Raw genomic sequence first — 15864 nt, forward strand, 5'->3', positions numbered from 1 at the left:
TAATTATGACTGTGTTCTCATATTAACACACTTCTGCAAATGTTTCATGTTCAAATTGTGTGCTTTTTATTATTTGGGGGAAATGTTACCAAACGCGCGGTAAACAGCTCTCACGTATCAACTTTTACCATCCCCGCGTGCCTCTCCCACTCCGTAAAGCCGAATCTTGTATTGCATGACGCGACGCAACTTTTCGGCTGCTCCCCAAAATCCTACCAGCAGCCTACTTTCGCCAAGTCGTCGCCATTTTATTAAGCGCCTAAATAGCCCTCCCCGATCGCCTGTTATGAACCGCAATGAGATCCTGTGCTGTATCCACCGTTTTATCTCCTCCTCTGGCCACATGAAAATGGCCACGCAGTTGCATTCCCGCACATCCAACAACCCCTCTGCGCTGCCAGCCCTGTACCCCGAGCGCGCGCGCACACACACACACACACACACACACACACACACACACACACACACACACGCAGCTGCAGCCTTCAGCCCGTCGCCACGACACGTTAGCAGGCTGTGCGCATACGAGAGCACAATCTGAGCCATTATAACTGGCGGGAGCGGTGTAACTCCCCCCCCCCCTCCCACCGAGAGAGAGCGAGAAAGAGAGAGGGGGGTAGAGAGAGAAGTAGGCAAAAAAAAAAAAAAAAAAATAAGATCCAGCGTAACCAGTCCGCCACCTAGCTGCGGAGACGCGCCGACGGAGATCCGTCGACTGTATGATTATGAAAACACCCGCGCCAATGTTGTTGCACAGTAGGCTCTGCGCTCTGATGGGACTGAAACTCGGTTTTAGGGGGTGTTTTAACCTCCGCTGGCCTTAGTTATGTAATCAAAGCAACATCTAATGCACCAAAAAGCCGTGGATCGCCGCTGGTGCGAAAGGGGAGAGCAGGACAGCAACACCTTAACCTCCTGCCTAAACGCAGTTGGCTCTGGGACGCGCTCTCGGGGTAAGTAGCCTACGTAGCCTTATTACTGCTTGTCATGGCAGTCCGTATTAATGCGTGCAGGCCTGTCATCATCAGCGGGCTCAAAGCGCAGCAGGTTAAGAATTTTGTGCATCCGCTTTGCGCTAATTTTATCCCTTGTTGCCGAGTGTGTTTCCCTCCCCTCTGTTCTCCCCGCACGGTGATATTTCTTATTTCAATGTTGCTGACACCAGCAGAAGGACTGGCAGAGGACAGATAGAAGAGAGAGAGAGCGAGAGAGAGGAGAGGCGGGGAGGGGGGGCTGAGGAAAAAGGTGGCTCGGTACTAATCCGCACCAGCACAAACACTACCAGCAAGCACATTTTTTCGTGCTACGTAGCCTCCCACTTCCATGTTGAGTTTGAAACGTGCAGCTGGGTCATGTTTTAGGGTGCGTAGATGTGCGATATGTCTCAAAATAGGAGACAGGAGTGACGACAACAACAACACGTGCATGTGTGTATCATTTGTAAGTGCGACAGCATCAGGCGGGTAGTGATTTTCCGAGGTGCGCAAAGTCATTATGGAGAAGGAAGCTCCTGTTGACGTCCTCGGTAAACCAGTGATAGGTTGCTCCAGTGCGGTAACACCCCCACTGCCCATACTGTATCTACAGTAGCAACATCAGTGAGCCTACGCAGCTGCGACCCGGGTACACAATGTACGGCCAACGCACTAACTAGAGGGAAAGTGTGTGTGCGTGTGCGCGTCTGAGGAGGGGGACTCACGTGAGAAACTTCCCCGTACGCTTACCGCGAGGCTTCGTGGTTCAGTGATTTCAGATGCCATCACAGGGGCCCAATTTCCAGCTGGGCTCATGCTGTTGTCAGGCAGATGATAATAGTGTTGTAGTTATCGATGATAACGCTGTCATGGGATGGTGATGATGGCTGGAAATATGGTGGGCCATTATCATGATTTAATCGTTGCTTCGGCGCTCCCGAGCCACCGCACTGACTACAGTGTCAAGTCAACCCATCATCCTGTCACTGGAAATAGCTTCTGGTCTAATGTTAGAATAATTTTGAGTTATGTGTGAGAGGTATAGTTCTGGAGACTATAAAAAGCCATTAGTATGCACTCTGACTGATGCTGAATGGGCTTGCCCTTTTAAGTCTGAAAACCTGCCACTCTGGCTCTCCTCTTATGGCGAGTTTTCACAAACAGGTTTGTAACTCATACTGCTTGTGCTCACGGCCCCTCCGCACAGGCTTCTGGAGTGGACTTGATAATAAAAGTTGCCGCAGTTAAGTTCAAGAGGACCACTGTCCACCTCTACGCTCATTTTCTTTCATTGTAAGGAGGACTGGTCTTGGAAATGCTTTCCAAAACTGTTACATAACAGCGGTTACTGAAACAGATGTTGATTTGAGCTTCTATGATTTGGGTGTGTAGGGAGGGACCAAGAGGCACGAGAGATAGCCCACTGAGCTCTTAAATGAAAACATTATCTGAGATGCTCTCGTAAGTCTAAGGGGGCAGTTCAGAGAGACAGATGAGCTATTTCATAAGAGGCGCTCAGGAGAGAGCTGCAAGAATGCTTGCCCGGGTGTGTTTTATTAGAAAATGGATGAGTGTCTCCCTTAATGAGGGAGAGCGAATAATGAAGGAAGCATGACAGAAAGATGCTGCTTCCCTTCGACACGTTGAAAAGCGGTCTGGAAACACCACGAATGAGAGTGAAAGTTTTTTCCTGGTGAGGAGAATGTTATTTTAGGGTGTGTTACTTCACTATAATGTCACATTAAAAGGCCATTTACAATGGGGGTCAATGAAAAGCTTACTTGACTTAGAGGAAGCAATGGGAGGAGGAGGAATTTGCGCTCCTTTCCAAAAATAAGTTTTACCCTTTCCTACGGATTTGTGTTACCACTACTGAAAGGGGAGGAGGGGAACAGTCGGACTGTGAATGGAGAGATTTAAGTTGGAGAGAAGGAAAAGAACGACAAGGAAGAGGAAATATGGTTCTGATTAACATGGATACAGTGTATGAGTTGACCATTTTACTGTGTGGTCTACACACACACACACACACACAGAGTGAGAGAGAGAGAGAGTGGAGGGACTAATAGAGAATGCATGCAAAAGCTTACTGCCAAACATGAAAAGGGGAGTTTCGGAGAGAAAAGAAAGTACAGCAGCGGGAAGGGTGGGAGGAGGAGTGCTTGTGGGAGTAGCTGAGAACAGAAGGCGCAAAGACAGTGGAGGGAGCAGGGGAGGAGACTGGATCAAGTGTTTGAATTAGCCAGAAGCTGATTGATTGATAGATTGATTTGCGGAGAGACACGGGAAGGATTACGACATAAGTGAAAAGTGTAGAGGTTTGGGGTGTGTTCGCTGTCTTTTAGCTCCATCGATATTTGCGGATTGTCGGAGCGAACTAGCCCAGGCTGTTTTTTTGGGGGGAATGTAAGTCAGTCTTCCAGCTAATGCCGACATTCTGGGAATCAGCAACGTTGATTGGCCTCCTGGGTTTTCTGGATGATGAGATCATCTCTGTGGACACAGACTTTAGCACCTCGCTACAGCTGCCTGAAGGAAGGGGACTTTCCCCTCAATTCCTGTACTGCTGCTGTTCAACATCTTAGCTCACTGAAATGACTAATCACTGGCCTCTCTATCTTTCTGTCTTTTCTTCCACTTTCCTTCTGCCTTTTACTCTGTCTCAGTGTAACTGTAAAGGACATCAGAGAGACCTTCCCTTGCCGGATGAAGGTACAGAGCTGCACTTGGACTCTTACTGGATCTTTTTTTTTTGTGACCCTTGTGATCGACACCTGCATTCTGCTCTTCACCCTTGACCCCACCAACCCCACTGGAGTCGTTTTAAAGTGTTGTACTGGTAACCTCACAGCATCCTACTTCTCCCCCCGACTTCTCTGATGGACCAGAGAGTGAAGGGGGGAACCCCTCCGACCACAGCCTCCACTCTGGACCCCGCCTCTGCACCTGAAGACTCTGAGCAGGACCAAGTGGCAGAGAAAAAGAGGAGAGGGGAAGTAGAGAATGGCGAGGCAGTGGGAAAAAAGGAGGAGGACAAAAAGGGAGGAGGAAGAAAGAGAGAAGGAGACAAGGGGGCAGTGCTGGAGCTGCTCATCGAGGGGCGCTGTGGCAGCGTGGGGCAGCAACAGCTTCAGCTCTCTGGCAGAGAGGCCAGCTGCCCCGAGGGGAATGTAAGAGTCCGAATTGGTCTCCAAACCAAGCGCACCAAGAAACCGCCCAAGATCTTGGAGAGCTACGTCTGCAAGCCCACCATCAGGACCTATCAGAGACAAGGCAGGGGGGGTTTGCTAAAGGGCGATGGAGAAGGAGGGGGAGCGGGCCAGCAGAGTAAAACCAGCTCTGCCCCAGACGAAGCAAACAGGGAGCAACACTCAGGCTTGGATGCTGTCCAGACCACATCCAAACAAACTGCATCTGCTGCTTCACCACCAGTTACATCATCAATACCGTTGTTGTCTTCGTCATCACAGTCACTGTCGCTGTCACCGACATTTTCTACAGCTTCCAGCCCGGCCTCTGTCCCTGTCGTAACCAGCCAAGGGACGAAGTCTGCCAAACAGGTAAGTTAAGGACAAGGCCTCACATATGTACAGCGTTCCTCATGTCAGTTGCCAACAGATTGCCCTTTTTTAGGGGGATTAATAAAGTTGATCTGAATCTGAATAAATCTGCAATTAGCTGAAGTTAGCTTGAGAAATGGCACCTTTGTGCTTTGTTTAGGCTTTTTACAGCTAACCACCATTCTCATAGAGTCTTTGATGTGGTGCAAAATCACCCAGCATTGAGCTCACTTGTAATATCTATCTAACAGCCATTGTCTCAATCCTGAAACTCAAGCAGTGCATTTTAAAAACAGACCTATAAATAGGACAACAGCACGGCAACCGCTTGGAGTTATTACAGACACTGGCCCATCAGTCCTTATGACAATCACCCAAGGGAAAGCTTATAGCTTTAGCTGCACAAACGCCACTCAAGCTACAGCATACCAAAATTACAGAACAAGTATGAAATGTCAAGCCTTCTCATCTGTATTAGTGGCAATTTATAGCCACCAATAGCAAGGCTTTCTCTCCCTCTCTTTCTGTCTCTGCTTGGCTCTCTATATCTGTCCCTCTCTTCTATTTTTACATCCCCTCTTTTCTCTACCTGCTCTCATTTATCTTTCACTCCCCCTCGGTCCCTGTCCCACTCCCTTCCTCTCCGTTTCTCTGCCTTTGTATTTCTCCTCTCTTTGTCAACCCCATTCCTGTTTCCACTCTCTCCTCCTCAGTGTGCCCTCGTTTCTCTGCTTGATTGAGTCGTTTTTATCTTCACTGTCCTTTTTAATGGGGAACAATAACAAAAGAATTTCAGTTACTGTCTCTTTTTCATTGTCCGTCACTGTTGTTGACAGCAAACTAAAAGATGCCTATGACAGAGATTTGCTTTTTTCTTTCTTTCTTTTTTCTCTGTTTTTCATCTCTCAGGTTCCTATCAAGCTGGCCGATAAGACAGAGGGGAATTCATCTGAGAGAGTGAAGAAAGACAAATCTCAGAGCGTCAATGGCCAGCCCGTCCTTGCAGGACCCAAACCCTGCTCACCCACAACAGACCAGGCAGCTTCAACTACTCCTTCCAGCCCATGCATCCAGACGCAGTCTCCACTGGAAACCAGGAATGATGAAAACACCTCCAAGAAGCATAATGGTTTGGTACAGACAACCAAACAGAAGGGCCTGTCCAATGGGAAAGGCTCCTCTAACATTCTTGGCACTCCTACTTCATCCAAAGTCAAAGTTGGAAAACACAGCACTTCCACCTCTACTTCTTCCATGGACTCTTCAACAAGACCTCTAGTCTCCACTGGTTCCCATAAAGAATTTAGCCTTTCCAATAAGAGCAGGCCAGAATCTCCCTCCTATCCCTCAATTACCCCAAAACCGCAGTCATCCCCCGCTGTGGAACTCTCTGTCCAATCCCAAGGTCACGATCCCTCTGTAGAGCACCCGCTGGAGAAAAAGAGAGAGAAAGAGAGAAAAGCAAAAAAAGAGAAACGCAAAGACAAGAAGTCGAAGCGAGATAGGCTGGAGGCTGATAAAGCAAAAAACGAGGGCAGAAAGGAGGAGGGTAAGAAGAAGAAAAAGGAAAAAGGGAAGGATGGGAAATCGAGACATGGAAAAGAAAAGGATGAACGACATAGAAGTGATGATATACGGAAGGATGATCTAAAGAGTGACAGAGGAAAGGTTGAGAAAAAGAGGGATAAGCTCAGCCCAGACAGACAAAGAATAGAGGATAACAGTGCAAAATGTGGGGAAACTGCTGACAACGGCAAGCTAGATAAAACCTGCAAATTAGTGAATACAGGCAGACCAGATGAGAAAGAGAAGACAGATAACAGTTGCAAGTCAGTTACACAAGCTGAGGCAGCAACAACAACAGGTGACACGAGTAAATCAAAAGAACAGGACGTCTCGAGACATTCAACAGTGCCTCCAAGCCACCCCTCCTCTTCTGCTCCTCCCCCTGTGCCCACGCCTTCTGCCCATTCTCCCATTTCTCCCCCTTCTTCCCCACAAGAGCAGGATAGCCGACCGCTCAAAAAACGTAAAGCCAGAAGGCCCAGCTGGACCAAGCTGGTGCACCGGGCTCAGAGAGTGGAAAATCAGGAAGCTCCTTCTGATTCACTACAAAATCCTTTACTGAGTTTCACCCAGAACACCAAGACGCCCCTTCCTGCCAAAGCCACTATTCAGCAGAGTGATGAGTCACACCCAGCAACCTCTGGCTCCCTAACCAGCAGCTCCTCCCCAGTGTCTTCTGCAACCAAACCTCCAACCCCAAAGCAGAATCACCCCACATCAGAATCCAGCCCCCCTTCTTCCAGAAACCCCATAAACACGGCCCGAAAAAGGGGTCGTCCTAAATCCTACAGCTCTAGTTTAGACGAACCTCCCCCTCAGCTTACACCAAACGATATCGCAACTGAGGTGCCTCTCCGGGGCTGTGACGGAGTTCCGAAAGCCCCTGTGCTGGAGCCAAGTGCAATACTACAGTGTGTGGCTCAGTCTAAATCCAGCCCCAAGAAGCGTGGCCGGCCTCCCAAACGACCTTTCCCCGAGGAGGCGAGTGGAGATGCACTAAATCACGCTGATCATACAGTGAGTGGTAAAGATTTTCACCCCCCTGAAAAGGGAAACAGGCAGCTAAAGCTCAGGAGGCTGATTAATGAGATGAAGAAAAGAAAGAAGAGGAGATTTCACAAAGTAATGCTGTCTGGGTATTTAGGAAAGGAAGGAAGGGCAGGAGAGGCAGCAGATGGTGAGACTTCTCAGAGAATGTGTAAATCGATAGAGGCTACAACAGTACACACACTCTCAGCCCTGTCCTCCTCCTTTGGAAGTAAGCTAGGCCCTCAGATCAATGTGAGCAAGAGGGGGACCATCTACATGGGCAAGAGGCGAGGACGCAAGCCTAAATCCCAAACCGCCAACCTAAATTCAAACTCCCAGAACTCCACTCACTCCTCTCTGTTTACCAGTCCCTCAGAAACTTCTCTCTTCTCGACTAACCAACCCCAGCCTCCTCCGTCTCACCCGTTTCCCTCCCCATCTCTTACTCACTCCAGTGGGGCCCAGAGTCCTTACAGTGAGGGCAGCCTCGCAGAACCAACATCCTCCCTACTTTTTCCTCACCCCTTCTACCTCCCCTCCCCATCCTCCTCCTGTACCTCCCCCCGTCCTCCCTCCTCCTCATCGCTCTCTCCCTTTGTGAAGAAGAGCTGTCCATGTCAGGGAAGGCATCACTTCCCCTTTCACCAGTCTTCATGTAAGCTCTCTTGCCCCACCCCTCCACTGCATCACACACCTGGCTCTCCTGGCCACCTGAAAGAGGCCACCCCGTCCCCGAGGAGTGAATCACACAGCGAAGAGACCCTGCCCAGCGACAGCGGGATCGGAACAGACAACAACAGCGTCTCTGAGCGAGGGGAGATGAGGGGACCTCGGGGCGTGTTGAGGATGGGTCAGGGGTCAGGAGCGATTCTAGGTGGTCAAAGGCACCTTTCTTCCATCATGGACTGTCCCTCTCCAGTCTCTTTGCCTCTGTCTCACATCCCCAGACACACCAACCCCATGGCCAACTCAAATACCATGGAGCGGCACAGAGACCGACATCGACACAGGCGCAGGGATTACGATTGTTCTCCTTCCTGTACCTGCTTGTGTCCCTGCCCCTGTCCAGGACACAACAAGTGCACTCATTCGGACTATTATTCCTGTGTTGGGCACAATGCACTGAAGAGACAGAAAAATAAACACAAGAAGAAGCACCAGCAGCTGCACATGCAGGACCCAGAGTTTCTGGCCGAACTCGAAGACTTAATCAGTCAGTTCAGCGAGGTACATATCGGACGGCGTAGCTGGGCGAGGACAGGACTGGGACAAGGCTTTGATGGGAGTGCGAATGCTGCCGGAGGAAGGCGACATCATTCCTCCTCTTCCCACCGCTCCAACATTTTCAGGATCAATCTAAATGGCTTCTACTCTCCTCACCCGTCATCTTTCTCTGCTAATCCCACGTTCTCCCCGCAGCCTTTCTACCCTTGCCACTGCAACAGAAAGCCAGACCGCAGGCAATGCGGCTGCCCTTCAAAGTTTCAGGAGACCATTGAGAATATGGGCTTCTACAACAGCTATCCCACAACCACAACACTTTACCACCACCTCCCCTCCTACACGCTTCCATCTCCCCACCAGTATGCCCCTCATCAGCCCCACCACGCCCACTTTCTCCTTAATCCACCTAGGTTTCACAGGCGGAGGAGTAGGCTGCTGAGGGAGGGAGCTTTAGGAGGGGAAATCGAAGGGGATATCGGGGTAGGCAGTGGAGGACGGCCACACCTCGGCTCAGGGTTCGCATCCGGCTTCTCTTACGGCTGCGGGAGGAGTGAACACAAACACAAACATAAACATCGTCACAGGCACTGCGAACGAGACGTGGACGAGGAGGAGGAGATACACGAGGACGAGGAGGAAGATGGAGTGGAACGAGAGGGGCTGGCCTGCTCAAAGTCAAGGTTGGGGTTCGTTTTGGGGCAAGGAGAAGGAGGAAGGAAAGTGGCAAGGGGAACAGGGAGCATGCTGGGTAAAGAATCAACTTGGCTGCGTGAGAATGGAAATGATTCCTTTTCCGCTGTCGCTGCTGCCGCTGCCTCATCGTCATCGTCCGCAGACAGGTACAAACACACTTCGCTCACGTCACTGGGGCTGGGATCCTCTCACCTGTCTTCATTCGGAGGAGGATGGGGCGGCCTGGGTCAGAGCTGGGCGAAATTTGGGAGTCTGGGAGCTACAGCGTTCGGAAACTCAAACCCCAGCTGGAGAGGCTTCACCGGAGACCAGCATGCAGGAAGACTGATCGCGTCGGACGGCGAGGACGAAGATGGGGACGAGGATGTTCAAGAGTCGCATCTGTACAGGACGTCCCCATCGCCGACACACACCAACCTGTTCACGTCTGCTGCCATAGCAACAGGAGGGAGGGGTCTGAGCAGTGGATTGGCCATTAGGAATCAAGGAAATGTAGAGAGGTCGTGGAGGAGACACGAACCGGCGTGGACAGAGAGGAGAGACGCAGGTGAGGGTGCATGAATGATTTGATCTCTGACAAGTCTTTGCTTTCACCCGATCGATCAGTGCGAGGCTGCGATCGCATGACAGCGTGACTGTGCTGATGAATGCTACAGAAATCTCCACTGAGAGCATTTTGAGTTTTGCGAATAGGCTGTTGTGTTCTGCTACTGTGTCAACGGCGGAGAATATGAATATATAGGATACTGACAGTAATCTAGATAAAGCAGGGAATCTATCATCAAATGTACCTACCACTGAAATATGACAGCAGCGAGCAAATCATGACAGCTAGCTGAGTGAATAAGATTTATGCCAAGAGCTTCTTTCCACTTGCACGGTATGACAGATTTTTATATTTGTGCAATGTGGAGATGAAACTGTGCTACCAGTAGTGTCCCCAGTATAGGGACAGCGCTGCTTTTTCTCAGGTGTTGTTAAGCCATGCATCAAAAGCCTGGAGGGTGTTTGAGAGGAAATCAGACTCCATTCTTTTTATAGCTAATTTCAGACTCTCTCTGCTGTGCGAGAGACGATGCCTGACACAAACACACAGCCTCTCAGCAACCACTATCTGCTGGAATTTTTATAAAGTGTTATAGCAGGAGAGCAGCATCTTGATGGGAATCTGCCAGAAAATCTTTGAAATCTTCCTGGTCGGCAGTGAACCACACGCTGTTGCAGCCTAGGGCTACCCAGTGAGAACAGTCATTAGTTAACCACCAGATTGGCTATTTAAAGATTGGCCTATCCCTCACTGCTGCCCAACAAGGCCTATTTGACTTGGAAAAATCCAATAAGGAAAGAGTGGTCAGTCTTGTCACTGGCAGTGGAAAATGGAACAAAAAGACGAATGACCTCAGAGAGATGGATAAAGGAATAGCACAGAGGTCAGACGGGGGGCAAAGGAAAAATGTTTTTGCAAGCGGAGGAATACATTTGACATCCGTTCGCCGTCTGTAGCTGCTGAGCTTTCTGGGGTTGTATTTCACAGTAACCGAATTTGTAAAAAATAAATAGTGTGCTTAGTGCATATTTGTGCATGCTCACTGAAAAAGTATGCATGATGCACAGTGTTTATGTCTGTTTTTCTTTTCCTTGTTTTTTGTGGCGTGCATAAATCACTTTTTAATGTATTTCCCAGAAGTGAAATGGTCAGAGGAAATGTTGTGACTCATCTAATGTGCGGCCTATGTGCATGACTCAGCCTAGACTGGCCTCACCTCACACCTCCTGCCGGCTCAATCACAGATCCACATCTGTCTCATTTCCTCTCCACCACTTACACCCCACCCTCCCCTCATGCCTCCGACTGCCCCCCCCCCTTGTTATTTCGATGACTTCAGGTTTACAAGGTGACTCGAGAAGCCGAGGGCAGCAGAAAAGTGTGCCAACGTCAGACAGCGCGGCGCTGAAGAACAAAAGAAGGCCAGGACGGCCCAGGAAGCACCCGCTGCCCTCCTCTGTGTCCTCCCTCGCGCACTTATCTGCAACGCCGTCCATGTCCTCACCTGAAATCTTGCCAGGACACAGCCACGTCAGAGATGAGAGAGAAGTGGGAGGGAGAACAGAAGAAAGACTGCCAGAGAGAGACAGGGGAGGAGGCGACACGGCGCAGCAGGTGACGGAGTCGGAGCTGCAGGCCAAGAGGAAGAGAGGACGGAAGAGAAAACACAGTGACTCGCCCTGTCATCAGAGGTAAACACCTGAGCTGGTTGACTTGAAAATTCAATACAACCACTCACTACTGTCCTATTAACCCATCGTTTTCAGCACTGTGTGCTAAACCAGTGCCTTTCTCTCTTTCTTTTCCCTCTCTATCATTCTATCTCTCTCTTTGTGCTTTCCTTTTTAGTGTCGCTGAGGATAAATCCGAGTGCGACGCCCTCCCTGAATGTTTTAGCCAGTCAGACGTCGACCAGGCTCCGCCCCAACCCGTAACCATCCAAAGAGAGGAAAAGGCCGATGGTCCTCCCAGGAAGAAATTCCTGAGGGCAGGTCTTTACTCTGATGATTACAAAACTACAGAGTGAGTTGACTGAATCCATAAACAAACTATTATAATGGGTTTTTTTTTCCGTTATCTGTTTTTTATTTTTTGTTTGTTTGTTTAAATATTTATTATGCATCTTTCCTAGCCCCCCCTCCCAAACCCAGAAGAACTGCAAAGAGAACATGGAGTACACGCCAGGGGAGAACGAGTACAGCCTTTTACCTGCTCCCATCCATGTCGGTGAGTATATAAGAAAATGTAAACACTGCTAGTGTGTACTATGTTCTTGTAGTAATGCAGCTAAGCTCACTTTATCTTCTTCAGGGAAGTACCTGAGGCTAAAAAGAATTAATTTCCAGCTGCCCTATGATGTGATGTGGCTCTGGCAGCACAACCAGGTACAGTCACACCAGATCAGACTTTGCAGGGCACAAGCTTTTAAAAAAATGTCCTTGGATCTAACTTTCATGTTGTTTGGTTACAGCTTCACCGACAGCCTGCTGTCCCCCTGAAGAGGAAGCGGCGTTACTGTGAGTCGCCGCTATTACAGTGTTACAGCAGTTGTTAGATGTCGTCAGGTTTAGCTGACTTGCCGGATAATTTCTTTCTTACCGTGTTTCTTTCTCTCTGATTCACTCAGGCCGGCTGAAAGAGAGGACTGCATCATATCAGCAGACAGCGGTGAGTTTTTTGTGGCTCGTGGTTATTTGATTCCAGTGATGAATGTTTTTGCAATAATCTGTCCCGAAGCTTACGCGCGTCTCTGCATTTATTGTAAAGGAGGAGAGCTCCAGTGACATTACCAGCTTGTTCCCGCACCTCGACATGGAGCCTTTGACCAGCAGCGAGAGGTACGGAAAGTACACGACGATTCGCGTTTCACATTAAACTATTTGTTGCGATATTATTGAACTAATGTCAGCAGTTCATGTTTCTCCATTTGTGCCGGGCCAGGAGCTTTGTGGTGAAGCACCATGTGTTCCTTGTGAGGAACTGGGAGCTGGTGAGAGACAGACAAATCCGGATGAGAATAGAGAGGGAGAGAGAACGAGACGCAGAGGGGGAGGGAGAGGAGGGCGACTCACGACATCTGTCCTGTGAAGGAGCCAATGGGGACGACAGCCACATCAAGTCAGGTCCATGAAGCAAGTGTGTGTGTTAGTTTTTGTTTCTGTAGGTGTTCGTGTATGCCCCCGTGTATGTGGTTTAAACTATACATTTTCATTTCTACCGACTTCTTTCGGCGTCTTGTGTTGTGTCTTTTCCTCCACGTGTGCATGTATGTGTACGTGTGTGCCGTACAGACCGCCGTCCTCACAACTGGCTTGTCTCTGCGTATCATACTCAGCAACAAAAACTAAGTGGTTTTCCAACCACAGAATTCAGCCTGCAGAAATGTTTCCCCATTTCTGTCATCCACCGCTGGTGTCCAAGAACCCAGCAGGCATCAACTTTCCCCATTAACAGTGAAACCACACACAGTTTCCATCAAAGACTCCATGACTGATTGCAGATAGAAATCAAGGGGAAATAAGGACACTTGCATAATTACAGACATTTCTGTAAAAGAAACGAGCGCAGTTTTCATTTCCTCCTACGTCGCCTTCACTAACATACAGAAAACTCTTTGGCCTTTGACCCTCAGATCATCCAGTGGGGGTGGAAGTGACGGTTATCAGCAGTGACCCCCCCCACCAAAGTCAGGACACCTCCAGCTCGTTCACTGCCAGCCCCTGTGTGAGTCAACAAATCTACAAACATTAAAATATATATATATATATATTAACAATGCAAAAATTCCACAAGGATAAAAAATCTGCTTTTGAAATTAACTGTGCATACTTGTTCACTCCAGCCCACCAAAACCCACAGCAGACATGAGGAGGAGGGAGAGGAAGAAAAACAAGGGGAAGGAGAAGTTTGCAGCAGAGAACAGAGGAGGAAACGGCTGAATGATTTACTTTTGAACCTGCAGCATTCATAAGCTAAAAAGAGGGGGTAAGTGAAACGTCTGCCGCTGAAGCAGAAGCCAGAAGTATGTGTACTATTTAGCTGACAGTATCTTTTCTTTTGTGTAGGTGGGACCACTCTGAGAAAGGGACCAGGACCCACCACTGGACAGATGAACTGATGTCACAACGCTGCTGTTAACAATGGCAGTCCCGCAGAGAAGAAGCGAGAAAAAGGAGACGAGATCTGGCGAATTATACCAGCTGAAAATGCAAAAGAAAGACATCTCAAACGCTGACAGATGAGTGTGTTGATCCTAGCTTTCTGAAGGGCATCCACATCAAGGATGAAACCATGGCAACACATCTTCTGTCCGAGCGGTGAGGGATGAGAGAAACAGAGATAGACTGTCCCGTATGAAAGAAAGAAAGAAAAAGAAAGAAAGAAACAGACCAGCTGAAATGAATTTGCACTAGTGCTGATTGAACAAGCACACTAAAGACTGTATGTATGCTGAGTGGACACACTATAAACACACACATACTGTACACTTTGATTGCTCTTACTTCAGCACCTTAAGCAAATTTGGGAAAGACGGACATTGCAGGGGAGTTTGGATATGGACTTATATGGTACTCAGCATTTCAGCTCCGACGTTTCCAAGAGACGAGGAGCTCGCAGGCTGCCCAGAGCAATACAAAATGTAGCCTGGGCCCTAAGTAGGTCAAAATTGAACGCTCATTTAGTTGGTAAGCTTTCAAAGTCACATTGCACCTTTGGGAAAATGACACGAGAGGAGACGTGAGCCAGTTAAAAGCTGTTGAGACAGTGTTAGGGGGTTTTCTTCACTTTATCAAGACAGTGTCTGCTATGTACCAGTGAATAGGCAGGGGAGGGGGTGGGCTTAGTGATAGGAATTTTGGCATCGCTGCAAGAGAATTTCTAATGAGGTTTTAAGAAAGAAGTTATTTTTTGGAGAAAAAACAAAGACAGCTCGAGTCGTGTCCGCTAAAAGAAATGGACGAAATATATTCACGATAGGAATGTTTATTGTTAACTATTTTCAGTATTGCTTCTGAGGGAGGAGAGGTGGACGTGTAAAAAGTGTTTTTGTTTACTTCAGACTGCCTTTGAGAATGTTTCACTCTTTGCTTCAGAGCATTGACAATCAGAATGTCCTCGGCAGGAGGGAGGAAGGAGAGCGGAAAGGGAATGAGAATCGATTTGCCCCAAATGCTCTGTAGAAGTGCCATGTTGTCTTGTGTACGTACCTAAGCGAACTCATGCAGTCTTTAAAAGCAATATCTCCTCTGATAAGGACTATATAAGAACTTCCTTTTTAAGATAAACTAAGAAAAAGAAAAAAAAAAGTTGTGAATATTTGAAGATTGGAGGTCATTTTTCTGTACAGATGCAAAGTAGTTTGTTCTCATCTTAGGAACATCGGGCTAATCCACTTATTGGAAGTAACATAAGCGTTTAGTTACGTGTGAATGTACAGTACATCGAGAGACCTGTTTTCTTTCTGTCAGCAGTAGCGTGTAAAATTAGTATTATACACAATACAGTCTGGATTATACATGAAAGTTAATAAACCTTTCATTTTACTAAGATGTTTTTAAGAAACTATACAGCTGACCAATATATCAGACATTTTCCCTTAAAGTTGACTATGATTGTATATGATTTATTTTGTTTTTTGTAGGACATAACTTGTCTGTTTGGTTTGTTTGGGTTTTCTTTTATTGGTTGTTTTTATTTGAGTTTCTTTAGCCGAGCGTTACTTTTGTTTTTGGTCAGACAATCAGTGACAGTGACTTAGTTTTTCCAGTGTTACATTTCTGCTCTCTTTCAGTAGTGTGGCTTCTAATAACAAGCCAAGAAAGTGCAATTTCTTTGACTGTTTACATACTGTATGTATATTTTTCCCTCTTTCCTTTTTTAAACTAAGAGCACTACATTATTGCCAGTGGATGATTAACTTTATAGCAAAGGTACACGTAAAGAGTTATTTATCTAGTTTGCATGACATGTAACCTTTGCCTGTTGCCTCTGATAATGTGCTTAAAAAAACAAACAAAAAAAAACAGTGATAACTCAACGCCATAGAATGTCAGCTCAAACTTTTTGCCTCTGTATCCATAATAATAAAAGCATTTTATGTCTACTAGTACTAAACCCTGAATGCTCGTGGTGTCTCAGCTTAAAGACCTCCTTCTTGCTTTGTTTACTATAAGGGGACGGGGGTTAGCTCAAGCTGATTAACATCAGCTTGAGCTAACAGTGCTATCTAGTGGCGTTAGATTGTATATCTCACAATGTGTTGTCCTCCATA

The 15864-nt window shown here is 47.7% G+C and overlaps 1 protein-coding gene across 4 annotated transcripts; it reads left to right on the forward strand.

Moving 5' to 3' along the window:
* The first annotated feature begins 455 nt into the window (after window positions 1–455).
* Window positions 456–15714, forward strand: LOC146564315 (uncharacterized). Of its 4 annotated transcripts, XM_085292016.1 has the most exons (14): window positions 457–953; window positions 3641–4534; window positions 5444–9593; window positions 10933–11284; window positions 11442–11615; window positions 11725–11819; window positions 11904–11977; window positions 12064–12109; window positions 12220–12260; window positions 12360–12430; window positions 12534–12715; window positions 13225–13316; window positions 13435–13577; window positions 13658–15714. In XM_085292016.1, exons 2-13 carry the CDS (start codon window positions 3854–3856, stop codon window positions 13561–13563), a joined length of 6087 nt encoding a protein of 2028 aa, XP_085148142.1. In that variant the 5' UTR covers window positions 457–953; window positions 3641–3853; the 3' UTR covers window positions 13564–13577; window positions 13658–15714. The 4 variants fall into 4 exon arrangements, 2 of the variants coding, with proteins under 2 accessions (XP_085148143.1, XP_085148142.1); XR_014894419.1 differs by lacking the exon at window positions 13658–15714 and having other exon boundaries at window positions 456–953; window positions 12534–12728; window positions 13435–13463; XR_014894418.1 differs by lacking the exon at window positions 13658–15714 and having other exon boundaries at window positions 456–953; window positions 12534–12710; window positions 13435–13463.
* Window positions 15715–15864: the final 150 nt, after the last annotated feature.

This window comes from Mchenga conophoros, linkage group LG11 (genome assembly GCF_057382185.1).
Source record: "Mchenga conophoros isolate Kocher_MC1m ecotype Shallow Benthic linkage group LG11, M_conophoros_male_GT1.1, whole genome shotgun sequence".
Lineage (NCBI taxonomy): Eukaryota > Metazoa > Chordata > Actinopteri > Cichliformes > Cichlidae > Mchenga > Mchenga conophoros.